The sequence below is a fragment of the Schistocerca cancellata genome, chromosome 1 (genome assembly GCF_023864275.1).
Source record: "Schistocerca cancellata isolate TAMUIC-IGC-003103 chromosome 1, iqSchCanc2.1, whole genome shotgun sequence".
In the NCBI taxonomy this organism is placed as follows: Eukaryota; Metazoa; Arthropoda; class Insecta; order Orthoptera; family Acrididae; genus Schistocerca; species Schistocerca cancellata.
Window position 1 is genome coordinate 152,894,840 of NC_064626.1, and position 18,570 is coordinate 152,913,409.

An 18,570-nucleotide genomic window follows, 5' to 3' on the forward strand; every position below is an offset into this window, starting at 1 on the left:
TGTATTTTCTACATAAGCAAAGGAACACAATTTATTTTATTTAATAGTTTAAGTTTCATTCATATAATGACACTTAATGCAACAAAAAACTTTTTGGTAACAGAATGACATAATTAAGACATTAATATTGTTCTCATTTATAATGCAACAATAATTCACCTCACCCATTCCCCACAAGAAACACCAAAATTTTATTGTGAAAAGGAATAAATGGGAAACAAGATGGTATAGAAGATAAATGCATTAAACTAATATTTTACTAACAAAAAAATTGCTGGTAACAGAATGACACTTAATAGTAATCGACTGACACTTTCACTTGAAAATTATCAGTCTTATTATGCACTGCTGATTGGGTAGGGAAAATGGTACTTAGTGCAGCTACTTTCTCTACAATTTGGTATTTTTCTCTTCCTTTGAGGGAAATGTAAATATCTTTTCATTTGCATCATTATTTCTAAGATATTAAATTTCGTAACTATCTTAAACATAAATCAGCAACCCCACAAAACATCTTTATCTGTTTCTTCCAGCAGAGGAAATCAGAGCAAAATCACCTTGATGCAAGGCCGTATGATTGATCAGATCCTGTGAATTTTCTTTGGCTGAAGATCGCTTTTGAAATTGTGCACAAACCTCTGGGGAGATAGCGAGTAATGCTGGTACTCAATAGTATATGGAGCGAAAGGTGTAACAGCACAGACGGTTTCGGTCTGCTCCATTGGAACTAATCCAATCCACATTTGATCCAATTCCTCTGTATTCTCTGCAATTAGCAAGGCAGAGATATAAAACATGTTTATGCCTTGACATCTTTCACATGCAATTTTTGCAAAGTCCTCAGCACCAGGTAGTATGTGTTTCCCAACTTTGCAGATATTCCCGATTGCACACTATCCTGACTGTCATGTTTTGGTTGAGGTGGTTGCCACCAGAAATTGTCTTTACTGTGTGTAGCTTTGGACACTCGACAACAAAAAGCAGACACCTTTAACGTGTGATGTGGCAAATATTCAAGTTGGCAAACAAGAAATGCTTCTTAAATTGACTGGCTGCACCATTACTCATGAATGTGACAGATTCTACCTCTGAGTTCATGGATATAATGTGCTCAACAATCTTACTTAGGAAAGCATGCACTGAATATTTATTATGATCAAGTTCATCACTAACAATAGCACAAGAATATCCATTTTTTTGTGAGTCCCAAACACATGCTGTAAACAAAATGATTTGTGGTTTTGACCAATGGGTGCTCTGGACTTCATTCTGCAGTTGAACAGTATAATTTTCTGCGAAGTCTACTTGCACCAGGAGGCCCTTGTTTGCAGAATTCTTTTTGTTTTCAAAATAATTTTGATTGTTGTCTTTTAATAAATGTATGTTGTAAGAATCGGGGTAGCATGTTTGAAAGAGCATCAAGATTCTGACCTGCAGTACCATGAATCTCTTTCAGAGTGAATCACTGGTTCACTGTTAAAAATCATAGAGGGAGACCAAGAGATAAATACACTAAGCAGATTCAGAAGGATGTAGGTTGCAGTAGTTATTTGAAGATGAAGAGGCTTGCACAGGATACAGTAGTATGGGGAGCTGCAGCAAATCAGTCTTTGAACTGAAGACCATAACAACAACATACAAAATTTGAAAAAAAAAAAAAATGTTACATTTAAGGGTTAAAAAATTAATTGCACCATTTCTGTTGTTGTCTCCAATAGAAGGAGAACAACTGTTGTACAGAAAGTTATGGTAAAAACACAGTCTAATTCCCAAAACGTGTCACTAAGAAATAAAAACATTGACTACCTCAAACTGGTTATGATGTTCATGACAATGTTTTTTTTGTTTGTTTGATTAAAAAAAAAACAGTATAAAGATCATGGTCCTGTCCCCTTATATCAATGAATGGCAGTGACACACATAGTATTGCAGTTATTTTTTACCCTTCCCCTTTCCCATTTTTCCTTCTCATTATCAAAACTAACCATAATGTTAGGATGAATACTAACTATAAAGAAAGTCAACAAGCTGAAGAAATGAAATTTAGATAGTAGAAAGTACTGTCCAATATTTATAATTGGTTATAAATCAATCCTAATCTTTAAATGTTAAAACAGATGTTCAAATGGAAAGAAGGTAGATGTACCTCCATCTTGTATGTCTCTCGCCACTGATCAAAACAAATATCATCTGCTGGAGCAAGGAATATCCAGGAAGCTAACACTTTCTGTTGGATTAGCATTCGCTCTTGAGTAGCCAAAGAAATGTTCTTAAATGTCTTTATGGCACCTGCTACAATGTAGTGTTGTCCTCTCGCAATGAGGCCTTTGCCATATGCAGTTTCATTCAGTGCTTCACCCACACCAAATGCATCATCGTGGAGTAGTCGACGATGCACCTAATGGAAAGAAAAATAACAAAGTTATTCTTCCATGAATTGAAACCTATTGTATTACAGTCAGAATATGAAAATGGTTTACCACAACATTTTCAATATTATGTTTTTCTGCTGATATTATTATCAAGTTCAATTACACTTACAAAATTTTAGCTTTAACCTGTTAGAGATTATAATCTTACACACAAAAAAATACATGAATAAAGAGAAAAAAATACTGCATTTTCCCTACACAAACATCAAAATCTTTACTATTCTCAATATTATGAATAGGATAGTAGTCAATATCAGTAAAATGAAAATGCCTGTACACTGAAAGGGCTATACATTCTGATTTTTAAGGCACAAAGCTAGAAAAGTGGAAGAAGATGAAGAATTATGGTATTAAAGCTGGAAGCCACAAAACCATCTTACATGTGTTACTAGAATATCTACCATATGGCCAGGAAAAAAATAAAAAAGGTTAAAGAATCATAAATAAAATTTTAACTTAATTACTCTTTTCTTTCCTCCAGCAGTTATTGTTTGTGTTAAGTATATTACGTGCAGCCCATTCAACTTCTTACACTGTGGCCCAGGGAGGTAAAAGGATGGACACCTCTTGTCTAGATGTAAGTTAACAAAACAGACCAAGTAAATATTATTCTCCTTAAATGAGGCCATCGTTCGAAATGAACCTCTAAAAAGTGAGTCTTGCCTTGAGGAAGGCCATTGTTCTAAGGTCAAAATGTCTGTTTTTTAATTTATAATTCAAGTATTTTATACAACGATGTGGTACATCACCAGAAGAACTTTAATCATCATGACACTGGCCATGGAATCCTAACTTCCACAGCTGTGAAATATGTAAATTGTACTCAAATAAAAATTAACTTCAGAAAACTATAAAATAACAAGAGAGAATGGCTGGTTACTACTTAACTTCACAAGATAAAAATCTAAGTGCTGGAAATAGATATGCATACAACTACAAGGAACTATTCCAGCTTTTGAAACCATTAGTTCCTTCTCTTGTTGTAAACAAATGGGTTGCTCTCATACGGAATCTATTGTTCATGTAAAATACATTGACTGTCTAAACCATGTTGGGCCTACCAACACCCATTTTCAAGCACTAGACATTGTCATACCTGTAGCACCTTTGAATGAAATCATAAAATACATGAAAAATGAAGAAGATTGTTAGATTATGATCACTACTGGGGCTAGAAGTGTTTTCAAAAATGAACTATGCGCTGCAAAAACTAATAAGTCATTAATAAACTCTGTTGAGGAAAAAGACTTTTTTTTGGTGTCAGATTCTACAAAGACGTTATGTGTGAATACAGAAATAAGAAAATCCAGCAGACAATACTTAAAGATATGCAAGGCTTACCAAAATGTACATTTGTAAATGTGGACTTCAAACAAATAAGCTGCTAAACAAGACAAGAAATGCATTGTAACAGGAAGAGGATGATGTTCCCATATCAAAAAAATTTACTGGATGCTGGAAGCAGTAAGTAGGCAAGCAGATGTAATCAGTGTTGTTCCAGCTCTTTCATTAATGCCACAAAAGCCAAAAGAAGTGATACTTTTCCCAGAACAACAGCAGAATAGACTACAATACCACACCAATCACCATAAAAAGATTAATCATCAATGGAAGATGAAGCAGCATTCATATCCTCACCACCAGAAAAAGCAACATCACCAGATAGTGTTAAGACTTCAATCCACAAGCAAAATAGCTTCAACAATACAGTTCAAGGATTTTTACTGGAGTTAGCATCATACAAACAGAAAAGAAAATGGTGCACCAAAACTAGGAAACAAAAATCTATTAACGTTTTTTTTAAAGAGATGTGGAGGGCTTAGGCACCAAGTGAGGTGAAACAGAAGTCCTTTTGGATGACCATTTAAAAGAAAGTACAGTCTTACGCATAAATGAGCATTGACTAAAAAGAGATGCAAGGATGTACCACTGTTATTTCTGAATTTGAAACAATAAGCAAGTTCTGTAGGAAGTGGTATGAGCATATATGTTACGACACAGCTCGATTCCAATGAAATTATATATAATAATGTGAAATCCATGGAAAAATATGTTAATACTGTGTATGTGAATTAATCAAACACAAAATGGTTATTGTGTGTGCATATACTGTACATCACTATCAGACAATTTTACTGTTTTCTTGCAAAGCATTAAAATGCTGCTAAGTGAACTCCACCATCAACTAGAAACTACAGTCATTATTGGAGATTTTAATGTTATTTTTAAAAATACGTTTGCTAAACAACAATTGATCAGTCTGTTCTTGTCTTATGACAGCAACTGAATTTGAAGACAATGGGCTAGATGTATGAATAGGTCTGAAATAATATTGACCAAGTATTTGCCAACAAGGATAAATGTGAGTACATGGCTGAAGTAATACACTGGGTTCACTAATCATAGGGTAATCACACTGACCTTAAATATTATATCTAAATGAGGATCCAATGGTCCATAGTAAATACAGAGATTGGAGATTTATTAATGAAGATAACATAAGACTTTTTAACCACACGTTAAAAAATATAACTTGGGATGTAGGCAAAAAGTTTGATTCATCTATGGCATTGTTAAGATGTTTCATTTCCAATTAAGCAAATCAAAATTAAAATTAAAACAAAGATATGGGTAACCCAGGGAATAAGAAAATCACCAGATACCCTCATAAAGTTAAACAAACCGGCCAGTACTACTGACACAGTACAACCATATGTGAAAATTTACAGGAAACTATTGTAAAGTTGTAATAGCAGCTAGGAAATTTATATCAAATATCGAGAATATCAGTTACAAAATAAAATCAACAAGAACTGTAATAAATAGGAATATAGGCAGGTAGATGAAAAAGGAATTTAAAGTGAAGGTAAAACTGTTGTGGACTCACTGCAAATAGGCAACACATTCAACACACATTACACAATTACAGCAATATAACTAATTCAAAATAAAAATAATTCAAGCCTGAGAGTGCAATTTCCCATGAATGAAATACTATTTTTCTATATCTTGTAATTGCATTTATGGTACAAGCATTAAAAATGAAAATGTCGTATGGCAGCAAAGGGGTTCCAGACAAAGTAATAAAACACTATTCAAATACACAGATTCCCAACTTGATGATCTTATTAATATATCATTTAGCATAGAAGCCTTACCAGAAAAACTAAAAAATTCAATTGTGAAGCCAATTTACAAGACGGGTGATTAGTCTGATGTTATTAATCACCAACCTATAATGCTGTTATGTCTTTTCTGAAAATATTTGAAAGGATAATACATGAAAGACTCATTATCTTAATAAAAACCAGATATTGGTTATGGACAAATGGTTTTAGGAAAAGTAGGTTAACTGAGAAAGGCACCTACAACTTTTTAAAACTGATCATAAATTCCATAGATAATAATGAATTTAACTGCAGCCTGTAGTTGGACCTATCCAAGGCATTTGATTTGCACACTATAATTTATTGCTCAGCAAACTATAATCATGTGGGATTCTTGAGATAGCATATGAATAGTTAAAATCCTATCTTTGTGACGGGTATCAAAAGGTAGAGATACAACGTAAGGCAGAGTTCACTCATCAGCATACCACAGAGTCAAGAACTAGGTGTCATTGTGCACAGCACAATACCGAGACTGTCACTGTTCTTAATATTTATAAATGACATGCCAAGCCATATGTTAGTAGCAGATACAATATTGTTTGTCGATGATCACGATCTATCAATGAAGACCTACATGAGACACTCACAGAAACTCCAGAAGAAGCAAATACCTGGAAAAAACAGTTTGGACAAACTTCAGTCATATAACAAACTAGGAACGAACCTAGAAATAGAACTTCAGCATTGTAATAAAGAGCAGCAAACACTCCATACAACATTTTTAGAGTACAAACATTCAAGGTGTGAAAAACATATAAAACTGTTCCGCAAAAAATCAAGTCAGCATTGTTATGTTGTTGGAATGCTTAAAAATTCCTGTAATATTAATGCAGTATTACATTTGTACTTGTGCATAGTATGCTAAGGTATGGAATATTTTTTGGGGTACTCAGAGAGTCATGTAACAGTTTTTCCAATGAACTAAACATCATGACCCTACCATGTCATACCATATGTACTTGGTTAGTCAATTTCATGATCCATGGGTCACTTGCACAATGAAATATAATGATGTTGAATGAGTCATTTAATTCAAATAACAAATTAATTTATACATATGGTGACATGCTGCGCCCCCTTTTTTTTTTTAATATACACATGTGAGTTAGTAATTCCTACTCACCACCTTCAATATTACAACTACAAAATTCTTCTGTGGAATAGAAAGAGAGGTCAAGGAGAAACTTCTTAATTTTGATTTCAAATTTTACTTTATTGTCTGTCAATCATTATACCTCACAGGGAAAGAGAGAAATTTTGGTTGCACAATTGTGCACCCTTTTTTGTACTAAAGACAACCTTAATGTGGTGTAATGAATTTCAGTTTTTCTTCTGGTGTAGTAATTACCTACATCTTTGTTCTTTTTTAACTGCAGTGCACTGGATTCCTTACAATAAACTTTATGAGGGAATAAATTTACTGTGAAGCAGCAGTCAGAAAGCCCTTCTCCTTAAACAGATGTCTGTAAGGCGACTGCTGGTGAGCAGTACATGTTATTTTTACAACACAATTTTGACCAATGAAAACTTACATTCTTAGAGATGAGTTACCCCAGAACATTATTCTATATAACCTTATTGAATGAAAATATGCAAAATATGTCAACTTATCAATTTGTCTCTCCTCATGATTTGCAACAATTCGAAGTTCAAATATGGCTGAACTAAGATGTTTTAGTAATTCCAAAATATGCCTTTCCTACTTTAAATTCTCATCAATATGGACAACAAAAATTTTTGAAGTTTCCATCCTATTTATTATTTATTCACCTTGTGTTACACGTATCACTGCTGTACTGTCTCTAGATGTATAGCACAAACTATGCTTGTTTTATGTTAGATGTAAGGTCATTTACATACATGAGGAACAATAGCAGACCTCAGACTGAGCACCGGGGAAACCCACACGTTATTTCTCCCCAATCAGAGAAATCTCTCCTTTTTACATTGGTTGAATTATTAAACACAACTTTCTAAATTCTTTTCTTCAGATAGGATCCATTAGTTGGCTGCACCATCAATTCCACAAAACCTCATATTATCTAGGAGAATATTGTGATTCATAGTCAAATGCCTTAGATGAGTTGCAGAAAATACCAACTGGTGCTATTTTGTTATTTAATGCTTGTAAAATTGGTAAGTGAATGTCTAAGTTGTGTTCTCAGTTGAGCAACTATTCTGAAACCCAAACTGTGATTTATTGAGGATATTATTGTTGCTTGGGTGAGATACTATTCTAGAACACACCATCTTCTCAAAAATTTTAGAAAATGATGTCAACAGTGAAACAGGTTAGTAGTTATTGACATCTCTCCCATCACCTTTCTTATGGATTGATTTGAAAATGGCATATTCCAGTCTCTCAGTGATGCAGTACATATTTAAGATAATATGGGGTGTGTTGTAAGGAAACAAATCTCTAGTACTCTATTGGAAACACATCAGATTTAGATTAGCCTTTATTTTTGAGAGAATATATGAGTCTCTTAACTTCAGGAGCCAAGTTGGTGATCCATTCATGTGACTGAAATTGTGAGACTTGCTTTTTTAACACACTGCTAAGATTTCACTATACTTTCTACTACATTTCTGAAATCTTTATTAAATTTATCTGCTACCTGTAACTGATCATTTATAAATCTTACATTTAATTCAATAGTGATGTTATACTGGTCTGCGGCCTGTCATCCTGTCTCATTTCGCTACATTCCATGTAGCCTTAAATCAATTGTCAGAATTAGTGAGCTTCAGCAAATGGTGCATGTTCCTTGATTTTTAATAACTTTTTTGGTAATTTTAAATAGTTTTTGTAATACGCAACTACTGCTGGATCTTTACTTGTTCTTGCCAAAAATTAAATTCCCTTTTCCTTTAACTTGTTACTTTAAACCTTCTAGTAATTTGTAGTTTTTTACATGGCTGTTTAATGTATAATCTGTTTAGCTTAAGTGGAAAGCTATTTTCAAATAATGCTATCAATATATCATGGAATAGATTAAATTTTATGTCACCATTTGGTTCAGCATAAATTTCACCCAGGTCATTTGTTATTAACTATTCTTAAAAACCATTTGTTCTGGAACCCTTAATTATTCTAACCAATTTCCTCCAAGGAGTATCTATACTTCTAGGCACTATTATTTAGCCTAAGTAACTCTGTATTATGAACTATGAGTGTGTTTGTTACTGGGTATATAGTTTTATTCTTGATTTGTACTTCCCCACAAAAAAAGGTCAATTGGGCCCTACTGTCATTATCCACCTGTGTTGGAAGCTTGATTCCTGAAATCAAATTTTAGGAAACAAATAAGATCTCCACATCATTTTTCCCACCATAATCCTTTAGAAGTTCTACAGGGTTGTTATAATTGACTTGAGAGGGCCCCATGAAAAATGGGTGGTTGTAGGACAACAAAACTTAATGGAAACATTTGTAAGAACATTCAGACGAGAAATAATGAATAAACCATTGAAAGAAATACATTTTAATTTCCATTTGAGAGGATTGGATTTGTTAACGGCATACCATGTTTATGTTCCAGGTTACAAATGCTGCTTGATGTGACGACCATCTGTACCTACGACATTCTGGAACTGCAATAGAGATACCTTTTCACAATTTTTTGTGGCACATTTCAGACTGTGGAGCATGGAACGTTCAACTGTCTGACGCAGCTCCTCGTGCACTGCCTGACGATCGCATACAGCATATAGCACTATCAGCCATGGCAACAACAGTTTCTTCAAGAATTTATGGCAAAATTAGCAGTAAGCCTTTCCCAGGTGCAATTCCCATTGTCAGTCAATTCATACTTCTGAATCTTGTACTTTAAGACTGGTGTGTAAAAGAGGACCTCTCCATATTCCTTTAAAGTGCAAATACTTGCAAAGAGCAGCATCACTATTGCTGTTGTTTCGACAGAATAAATTTTATGAGTAAAGTACTGTTCACCTGGTCCAGACCAATGTTAGCTCTCTGCAGCTGTGATGCACACTGATGCTTGTGTTTCAACCCTATGTCGTCGTATCAGTACTGGCGCATAATGGCAAGTCATGGCAATAACACTACTAACAATGTAATTTCTGCAGTGTATGGTGTGAACATCATTCGTACAAAGTTGGACACCCATATGGAAGATAGTTTTCCATCTATACTGGCTCAAGTAGCAAAAGTGCAATTATAACCACCCATGTATTGAAATCACCACCGACTATTAGGTGTTTGCTGCTTTCTCACAAATAAGGAATCTATATTACAAACAGTTAAAAATTTCCTGGTTGGGATTTTGTGCAGTTACAAACTAAAACTGAACTATTTTACAATAATAATTCACAAACACACACACACTTCAGTGTGCTGGTTACTATAAAACTTACATGTCTCAATGTTTTTGAACTTTGTGTTATGTCTTAATACGAACAACATTTCTTCCTATTCCCCACATTAGTTCAGCAGGAATAAGACCTTAGAGTGTAGTATTTTACATTTCACTTTTCTAGCCCTATTGTCCCCCCAAGAACCATGGACCTTGCCGTTGGTGGGGAGGCTTGCGTGCCTCAGCGATACAGATGGCCGTACCGTAGGTGCAACCACAACGGAGGGGTATCTGTTGAGAGGCCAGACAAACATGTGGTTCCTGAAGAGGGGCAGCAGCCTTTTCAGTAGTTGCAGGGGCAACAGTCTGGATGACTGACTGATCTGGCCTTGTAACATTAACCAAAACGGCCTTGCTGTGCTGGTACTGCGAACGGCTGAAAGCAAGGGGAAACTACAGCCGTAATTTTTCCCGAGGACATGCAGCTCTACTGTATGATTAAATGATGATGGCGTCCTCTTGGGTAAAATATTCCGGAGGTAAAATAGTCCCCCATTCGGATCTCCGGGCGGGGACTACTCAAGAGGACGTCGTTATCAGGAGAAAGAAAACTGGCGTTCTACGGATCGGAGCGTGGAATGTCAGATCACTTAATCGGGCAGGTAGGTTAGAAAATTTAAAAAGGGAGATGGATAGGTTAAAGTTAGATATAGTGGGAATTAGTGAAGTTCGGTGGCAGGAGGAACAAGACTTTTGGTCAGGTGATTACAGGGTTATAAATACAAAATCAAATAGGGGTAATGCAGGAGTAGGTTTAATAATGAATAAAAAAATAGGAGTGCGGGTTAGCTACTACAAACAGCATAGTGAACGCATTATTGTGGCCAAGATAGACACAAAGCCCATGCCTACTACAGTAGTACAAGTTTATATGCCAACTAGCTCTGCAGATGATGAAGAAATAGATGAAATGTATGACGAGATAAAAGAAATTATTCAGGTAGTGAAGGGAGACGAAAATTTAATAGTGATGGGTGACTGGAATTCGTCAGTAGGAAAAGGGAGAGAAGGAAACATAGTAGGTGAATATGGCTTGGGGGGAAGGAATGAAAGAGGAAGCCGCCTTGTAGAATTTTGCACAGAGCATAACTTAATCATAGCTAACACTTGGTTCAAGAATCATGAAAGGAGGCTGTATACATGGAAGAAGCCTGGAGATACTGACAGGTTTCAGATAGATTATATAATGGTAAGACAGAGATTTAGGAACCAGGTATTAAATTGTAAGACATTTCCTGGGGCAGATGTAGATTCTGACCACAATCTATTGGTTATGAACTGCAGATTGAAACTGAAGAAACTGCAAAAAGGTGGGAATTTAAGGAGATGGGACCTGGATAAACTGAAAGAACCAGAGGTTGTAGAGAGTTTCAGGGAGAGCATTAGGGAACTATTGACAGGAATGGGGGAAAGAAATACAGTAGAAGAAGAATGGGTAGCTCTGAGGGATGAAGTGGTGAAGGCAGCAGACGATCAAGTAGGTAAAAAGACGCGGGCTAATAGAAATCCTTGGGTAACAGAAGAAATATTGAATTTAATTGATGAAAGGAGAAAATATAAAAATGCGGTAAATGAAGCAGGCAAAAAGGAATATAAACGTCTCAAAAATGAAATCGACAGGAAGTGCAAAATGGCTAAGCAGGGATGGCTAGAGGACAAATGTAAAGATGTAGAGGCTTGTCTCACTAGGGGTAAGATAGATACTGCCTACAGGAAAATTAAAGAGACCTTCGGAGAGAAGAGAACCACTTGTATGAATATCAAGAGCTCAGATGGAAACCCAGTTCTAAGCAAAGAAGGGAAAGCAGAAAGGTGGAAGGAGTATATAGAGGGTTTATACAAGGGCGATGTACTTGAGGACAATATTATGGAAATGGAAGAGGATGTAGATGAAGATGAAATGGGAGATAAGATACTGCGTGAAGAGTTTGACAGAGCACTGAAAGACCTGAGTCGAAACAAGGCCCCGGGAGTAGACAACATTCCATTAGAACTACTGATGGCCTCAGGAGAGCCAGTCATGACAAAACTCTACCATCTGGTGAGCACGATGTATGAGACAGGCGAAATACCCTCAGACTTTAAGAAGAATATAATAATTCCAATCCCAAAGAAAGCAGGTGTTGACAGATGTGATAGTTACCGAACTATCAGTTTAATAAGTCACAGCTGCAAAATACTAACGCGAATTCTTTACAGACGAATGGAAAAACTGGTAGAAGCCGACCTCGGGGAAGATCAGTTTGGATTCCGTAGAAATGTTGGAACACGTGAGGCAATACTGACCTTACGACTTATCTTGGAAGAAAGATTAAGAAAAGGCAAACCTACGTTTCTAGCATTTGTAGACTTAGAGAAAGCTTTTGACAATGTTGACTGGAATACTCTCTTTCAAATTCTGAAGGTGGCAGGGGTAAAATACAGGGAGCGAAAGGCTATTTACAATTTGTACAGAAACCAGATGGCAGTTATAAGAGTCGAGGGACATGAAAGGGAAGCAGTGGTTGGGAAGGGAGTGAGACAGGGTTGTAGCCTCTCCCCGATGTTATTCAATCTGTATATTGAGCAAGCAGTAAAGGAAATAAAAGAAAAATTCGGAGTAGGTATTAAAATTCATGGAGAAGAAGTAAAAACTTTGAGGTTCGCCGATGACATTGTAATTCTGTCAGAGACAGCAAAGGACTTGGAAGAACAGTTGAATGGAATGGACAGTGTCTTGAAAGGAGGATATAAGATGAACATCAACAAAAGGAAAACGAGGATAATGGAATGTAGTCAAATTAAGTCGGGTGATGCTGAGGGAATTAGATTAGGAAATGAGACACTTAAAGTAGTAAAGGAGTTTTGCTATTTAGGGAGTAAAATAACCGATGATGGTCGAAGTAGAGAGGATATAAAATGTAGACTGGCAATGGCAAGGAAAGCGTTTCTCAAGAAGAGAAATTTGTTAACATCGAATATAGATTTAGGTGTCAGGAAGTCGTTTCTGAAAGTATTTGTATGGAGTGTAGCCATGTATGGAAGTGAGACATGGACGATAACTAGTTTGGACAAGAAGAGAATAGAAGCTTTCGAAATGTGGTGCTACAGAAGAATGCTGAAGATAAGGTGGGTAGATCACGTAACTAATGAGGAGGTATTGAATAGGATTGGGGAGAAGAGAAGTTTGTGGCACAACTTGACTAGAAGAAGGGATCGGTTGGTAGGACATGTTCTGAGGCATCGAGGGATCACAAATTTAGTATTGGAGGGCAGCGTGGAGGGTAAAAATCGTAGAGGGAGACCAAGAGATGAATACACTAAGCAGATTCAGAAGGATGTAGGTTGCAGTAGTTACTGGGAGATGAAGAAGCTTGCACAGGATAGAGTAGCATGGAGAGCTGCATCAAACCAGTCTCAGGACTGAAGACCACAACAACAACAACAACAACAACAGCCCTATTGTTATGTGGTGCTCAAGTAGGCACAGGAACTTCTTTGTCAAAATCTTTACACACATTCCGTATGTTCACTGTCCTCTCGCTAACACTACAACATGGCTTCACAATACTAGTGAGATGGTACTCTGTTCCTATTTACCCTGTACCATATGGCCTACACTCCTGCCATGGATGCTATCTAGCAGCAAGATTCTTTTCTTCCTGCTCTCTTATGGTACTGACCTACAATTAGTTTCAATGCTAGACACCCACTGCACTCTATTTTGACTTACAGTTGGACGAGTCTCTTTCCCACATACTACAGGTAACAAGTCAAACTTAATAGTGTAAGCTCAAATGTAGATGAAGAAATTGAAGAGCTGTTCCCCTTTCACCCAGTAATTTTTACCTTTATGCTGCTCCCACGAGCTTTTCACACCTTCAACCTATCTAGTTAAAATTCCACCTACTCTAATTCAGGCATAAGGGCACAAATCATTGCCTCCTGTTTGGTGATTTTCTTTTATTTCTTGGAGAGCCCGCAGTTCCATGAGAGAGTTGATGTGTGAACTATCATTTGGTGGCCTGGTCTTCCTATTTCAGGCATAGTCATGTCTCCACCATGTGGTTTTGTAGTCATCTGTTGATTTTTCATCACTGGTCCATACCTGTGGCTCCCAGTGCTCATTCACACTGCCTGGACCTGCTACCTATTGGAAGTTTGGATGTTCCATTTTGTAACCACCCAAATTAAGTGGTTCTCAAAATTCAAATTCCAACCAATGTTGGGAGACCAAGTATCTTTAATGATGCAATGTTAAATTAGTTATATGTGTAAACCTAAAAATGCAGATAAATCATCACAAAACTGGTTATGTATGATCCTGTAATAAAGGAGCTCTATTAACAGCTAATGCTGCTACCAGAAGTTTATAATAAGATTTTATGAAGCTTCCTAAAGTGTTTTTAAAAAGCATTTCTATTCTGAATGGAACAGCTATAAATGATGAGTCACAGGTAGCAAATATATTTGATAATCATTTCTCAAATATAGTAGACATTTTACAGACAAATCACTCAACAGAAAAATCACAACAGTATGTTGAAAAAGCAACTCTCATCGAATTCTAACTCATTAGTGTATCACCGAAGCTGCCTCCTGAAATTAAGAAAATTATATATTCTTCCAAAAACAAAGGTCATCTAGTTTTGATGGTGTTTCTGATAGAGTACCAAAGATCGCTCCCCTGTAATATACCATGCTGACACTTTCCAAAATCTTTGAGAAGGTGATACATCCTAGGATAGTATCATACCTAACCAACAACGATATGAACAGCAAATCACAGTGTGGATTTCAGAAGAGTTGTTCTACTGAGAATGCCATTTAAATGTTCACTCATCAAATGAAGCAATCATTAAACAATAAAACAATGCCAATTGATATTTTCTGTGACCTATCTAAGGTCACAATATTCTCCTCGATAAATTGACATTTTGTGGGACTGACAGTATAGCTAATCAATGGACAATCAAGAACACAGAAAGTTGTACTTAGTAATTCAATCAATGTAACTGGGGGCCTTACTCTGACTGGGGAGAAATCATGTACAGGGTTCCCAAGGGCTCAATCTTAGGCCCACTATTATTCCTCATACAAGTAAATTGTCTTCTATCTAATATGTAATGAGCAGATGACAACTATTGTAATCAACTGAAGCATACACACAGAAACAAAAGAAATAGTACACAATGTCCTGAAACGTATCACTGACTGTTTTTCTATGAATAGTCTCACATTTAATTTTAAAAGGACAAGACATTCAGTTCTGCACATCTACAGATACTTCATCAAAGATAAGTGTAAGACCAACTGTGACATGGTCGCGTGTACAAACAGTGATCCAATACTGTCAAATGTTTTTATTCCAGTCTTTGATCACAATATCAATTCTTTAGATGATGACTGGTTTCAGTCCATAATTACCATCCTCAGATCTTTTTTACACCATGCCATTATGGCCTTATCACTTTAGGACATGCTGTAAAAAAGGATCTGAGGATGGCCATTATGGACTGAAACCAGTCATCATCTAAAGAATTGATATTGTGATCAAAGACTGGAATAAAAAACATTATAAGTGTAAGACATCTTTAGGAAATAACAAATATGTTGGAAACTTCAAAATTATTAGGCATCTATTTAAACTGGAAAAAACACATTCTGGAACTCCTAAAACAATTTAGTTCAGCCACACTTGCACTTAGAATTGCATATTTTTATTCGATAATGTCATAAGGAATAATGTTCTGGATAACTTATATTTAAGAAATGAAGTCTTCACTGTTCTAAAAGATGCTGTGAGAGTGAAATGTGATGCACACCCACTATCACATTGCAGACATCTGTTTTAGGAGGTAGACATTGTGACGGCTGCCTCACAGAATATTTATTCCCTCATGATGTTTGCTGTAAATAATCCACTGCACTCCAGAAAGAACAATGATGTACACAATTACAGTACCAGAAGGAAAAATGACATTCATTTACTCCATATTAAGGTTGACTTCAACAAAGAAAGGGGTGCACACTGTTGCAACTAAATTTTTTGGTAACTCACTAAGTGATACAATATGTATAATAATGTACGGACAATTCTGGTTGAAAATTACAAATCATTTGGGAATAAACAACACGAGTCACTGAAAGGCAGAAGTGCTGCATTGTCGATAAGCCACAAACGAAAGGTACAGAGCTAGGCTAGCATTCAGAAAGTACTTCCTTTTTCTAGCTGTAGGAAAAATATGCATTCAAACACTTACATACACTCACTTACATACATTGTGCACAGTCGACAGCCAGCTCTTTACTGGCCCACAGTGAGTGTAATGGGGGGAGGTGTGGGTGTGGAGTGGGATGGCGTGGGATGGGATGACGGATGAAGAAAGGCGGGAGGCAGGAAGAGGGTTGGGGCAAGCATCTAGCAGCTTGTGGGAGAGTGGGGAGCCATTTGTGGGCTAGCTATGGGTACAGGTAGAGGGGTCAGTTGGCAGATGGCTGGGCATGCGATTTCATAGACTAGGGCTTCAGATATCAGCGCACAGTTAACTGATGCCTGATGCCAGGACACAAACTGGGGGGGTGTGCTGGGGATAGTGTACTCATATATACACATGCACGCACACACACACACACACACACACACACACACACACACACACACACACACACACACACACACACACACAATTTGGAGGGGTACAGGGGGGCAGTGATTTACCTTAGGCTTAGGCCTGAAAAGGAAGGTTACGGAAGTGAAGGATGTGCTGTATGGATAACTCCCATCTGCACAGCTCAGAAAAGCTGGGGAGGGGGGGGGGGGGGATGCATGTGGCACAGATTGTGAAGCAGCAATTGAAATCTCGCATGTTGTGCTCTGCTGCACATTGTGCCATTGGGTGGTTTACTTTGGTTTTGGCAACAGTTCGGGGGTGGCCTTTCATTCTATTTGACAGCTGGCTGGTTGTCATACCAATGTAAAATACAGTGCATGGTTGCAGCAGAGCTGGTATATAACATGGCTGCTTACACAGGTGATCCAGCTTCTGATAGGGTAGTACCTGTACTTTAGCAGTTTCCCCACCAAAATATTCCTCCCATACAGACTGGACACCCATGGTAGACACAACTGCAGTGATGAGAACTCCCTCGCCCAATATGTTGATGGCCTCTAAAAGGCCTTTGCAGATGGTCATTACCCCCTGGACCTAATTAACAAACCAAGTTCCTGTCCCATACCTTCACACACACCTGTTCTTTGCATCTATCCCAAGAGCCAACAACAAAGAAGTTCCCCACTTGTCAGCAATGACATCCTGGAAGTGAAACAACAACCATGTCCTTCATCAGAGCTTTGAGTCTTTTTTCCATCATGCCCTGAAATGAGGGACATCCTAACCAACACACTTCCAATCCTTGTCCAAGTGGTGCTCTGCTGCCCACCCAATCTCCGTAACATCCTAGTCCATCCCTATGTCACTTCCATTCCCAATCCCCTGCCACAGGGATCATACCCCTGTGGAAAACCCAGATGCAAGACCTGCCCAATCCACCTACTCCAGTCCCATCACAGGCTTATCCTACCCCATTAGAGGTCGGACCACCTGTGAAAGTAGCCATGTTATACACCACCTCTGCTGCAACATCTGCAGAGTGTTTTACACTGGTATGACAACCAACCAACTACCAACTAGAATGAATGGCCAACACCAAACTTTTGCCAAAAACAAGATGGACCACCTAGTGGCACAACATGCAGCAAAGCACAACATGCAAAATTCCATGGCTGCTTCACAATCTGTACTCTCTGGATCCTCCCCATTACCACCAGCTTTCCTGAGATGCGCAGATGGGTGCTACCCTTAGAGCACATCCTTCACTCCCACAATCTTCCTGACCTAAACCTAAGGTAACTTGCTGCTCCCCCACCCAGCAGTAGTATGTGTGTGTGTGTGTGTGTGTGTGTGTGTGTGTGTGTGTGTGTGTGTGTGTGTGCGTGCGTGTGTGTGTTTTTACCATCTCCTGCCCATTTGTCTCCATTTCAGCTAGTTGTGTGCTGTTATCTCAAGCCCTATTCCATGAGATCGCATGCCATACTGTCTGCCACCTGCCCCCTCTACCTGCAGCCCCAACTAGCCCACAAACAGCTCCCCACTCTCCCAAGAGCTGCCAGACAGCCCCTCCCCCCCACCCTCCAACCCCGTCCTTGCCTCCTGCATCTCTCCATCCCTCACCCCACTCCACACGTGGGCCAGTAAAGAGCTGCAGTCAAATGACCACAATGCAGGGAGATGTGTGTGTGTGTGTGTGTGTGTGTGTGTGTGTGTGTGTTCTTCCTATAGCTACAAAAAGGGAATGCATTCTGAAAGCTAGCCCTGCTCCACACCTGTTGTTGGTGTGCCTATCGAAGACGCAGCGCTTCTGCCTTTCGGGGAGTCATCTCCCTTGTACCTAAATAATTTGAGATAAATGAATTTTATCCATAGTGGATGCTGTTGAACTCCGTGACTGTTCCTTTATGGGGTTGTAGAAAAATATCTGCTACCAATCACAATATTGTGACTGATAGCGGATATTTTTCTACAACCCAATTTGAGATAATACGCCTGACAG

General features: G+C 37.8%; 1 protein-coding gene across 1 annotated transcript in view; it reads right to left on the minus strand.

Annotated features, from left to right (window-relative positions):
* The window catches only part of LOC126167316 (lysosomal alpha-mannosidase-like), a 208,275-nt gene that overhangs the window by 12,366 nt on the left and 177,339 nt on the right, over positions 1-18,570 (minus strand). Inside the window, exon 15 of the mRNA XM_049920467.1 lies at positions 2,147-2,398. Within this exon, the coding sequence (XP_049776424.1) occupies positions 2,147-2,398 (252 nt within the window). The remainder of the gene's footprint in view (positions 1-2,146; positions 2,399-18,570) is intronic.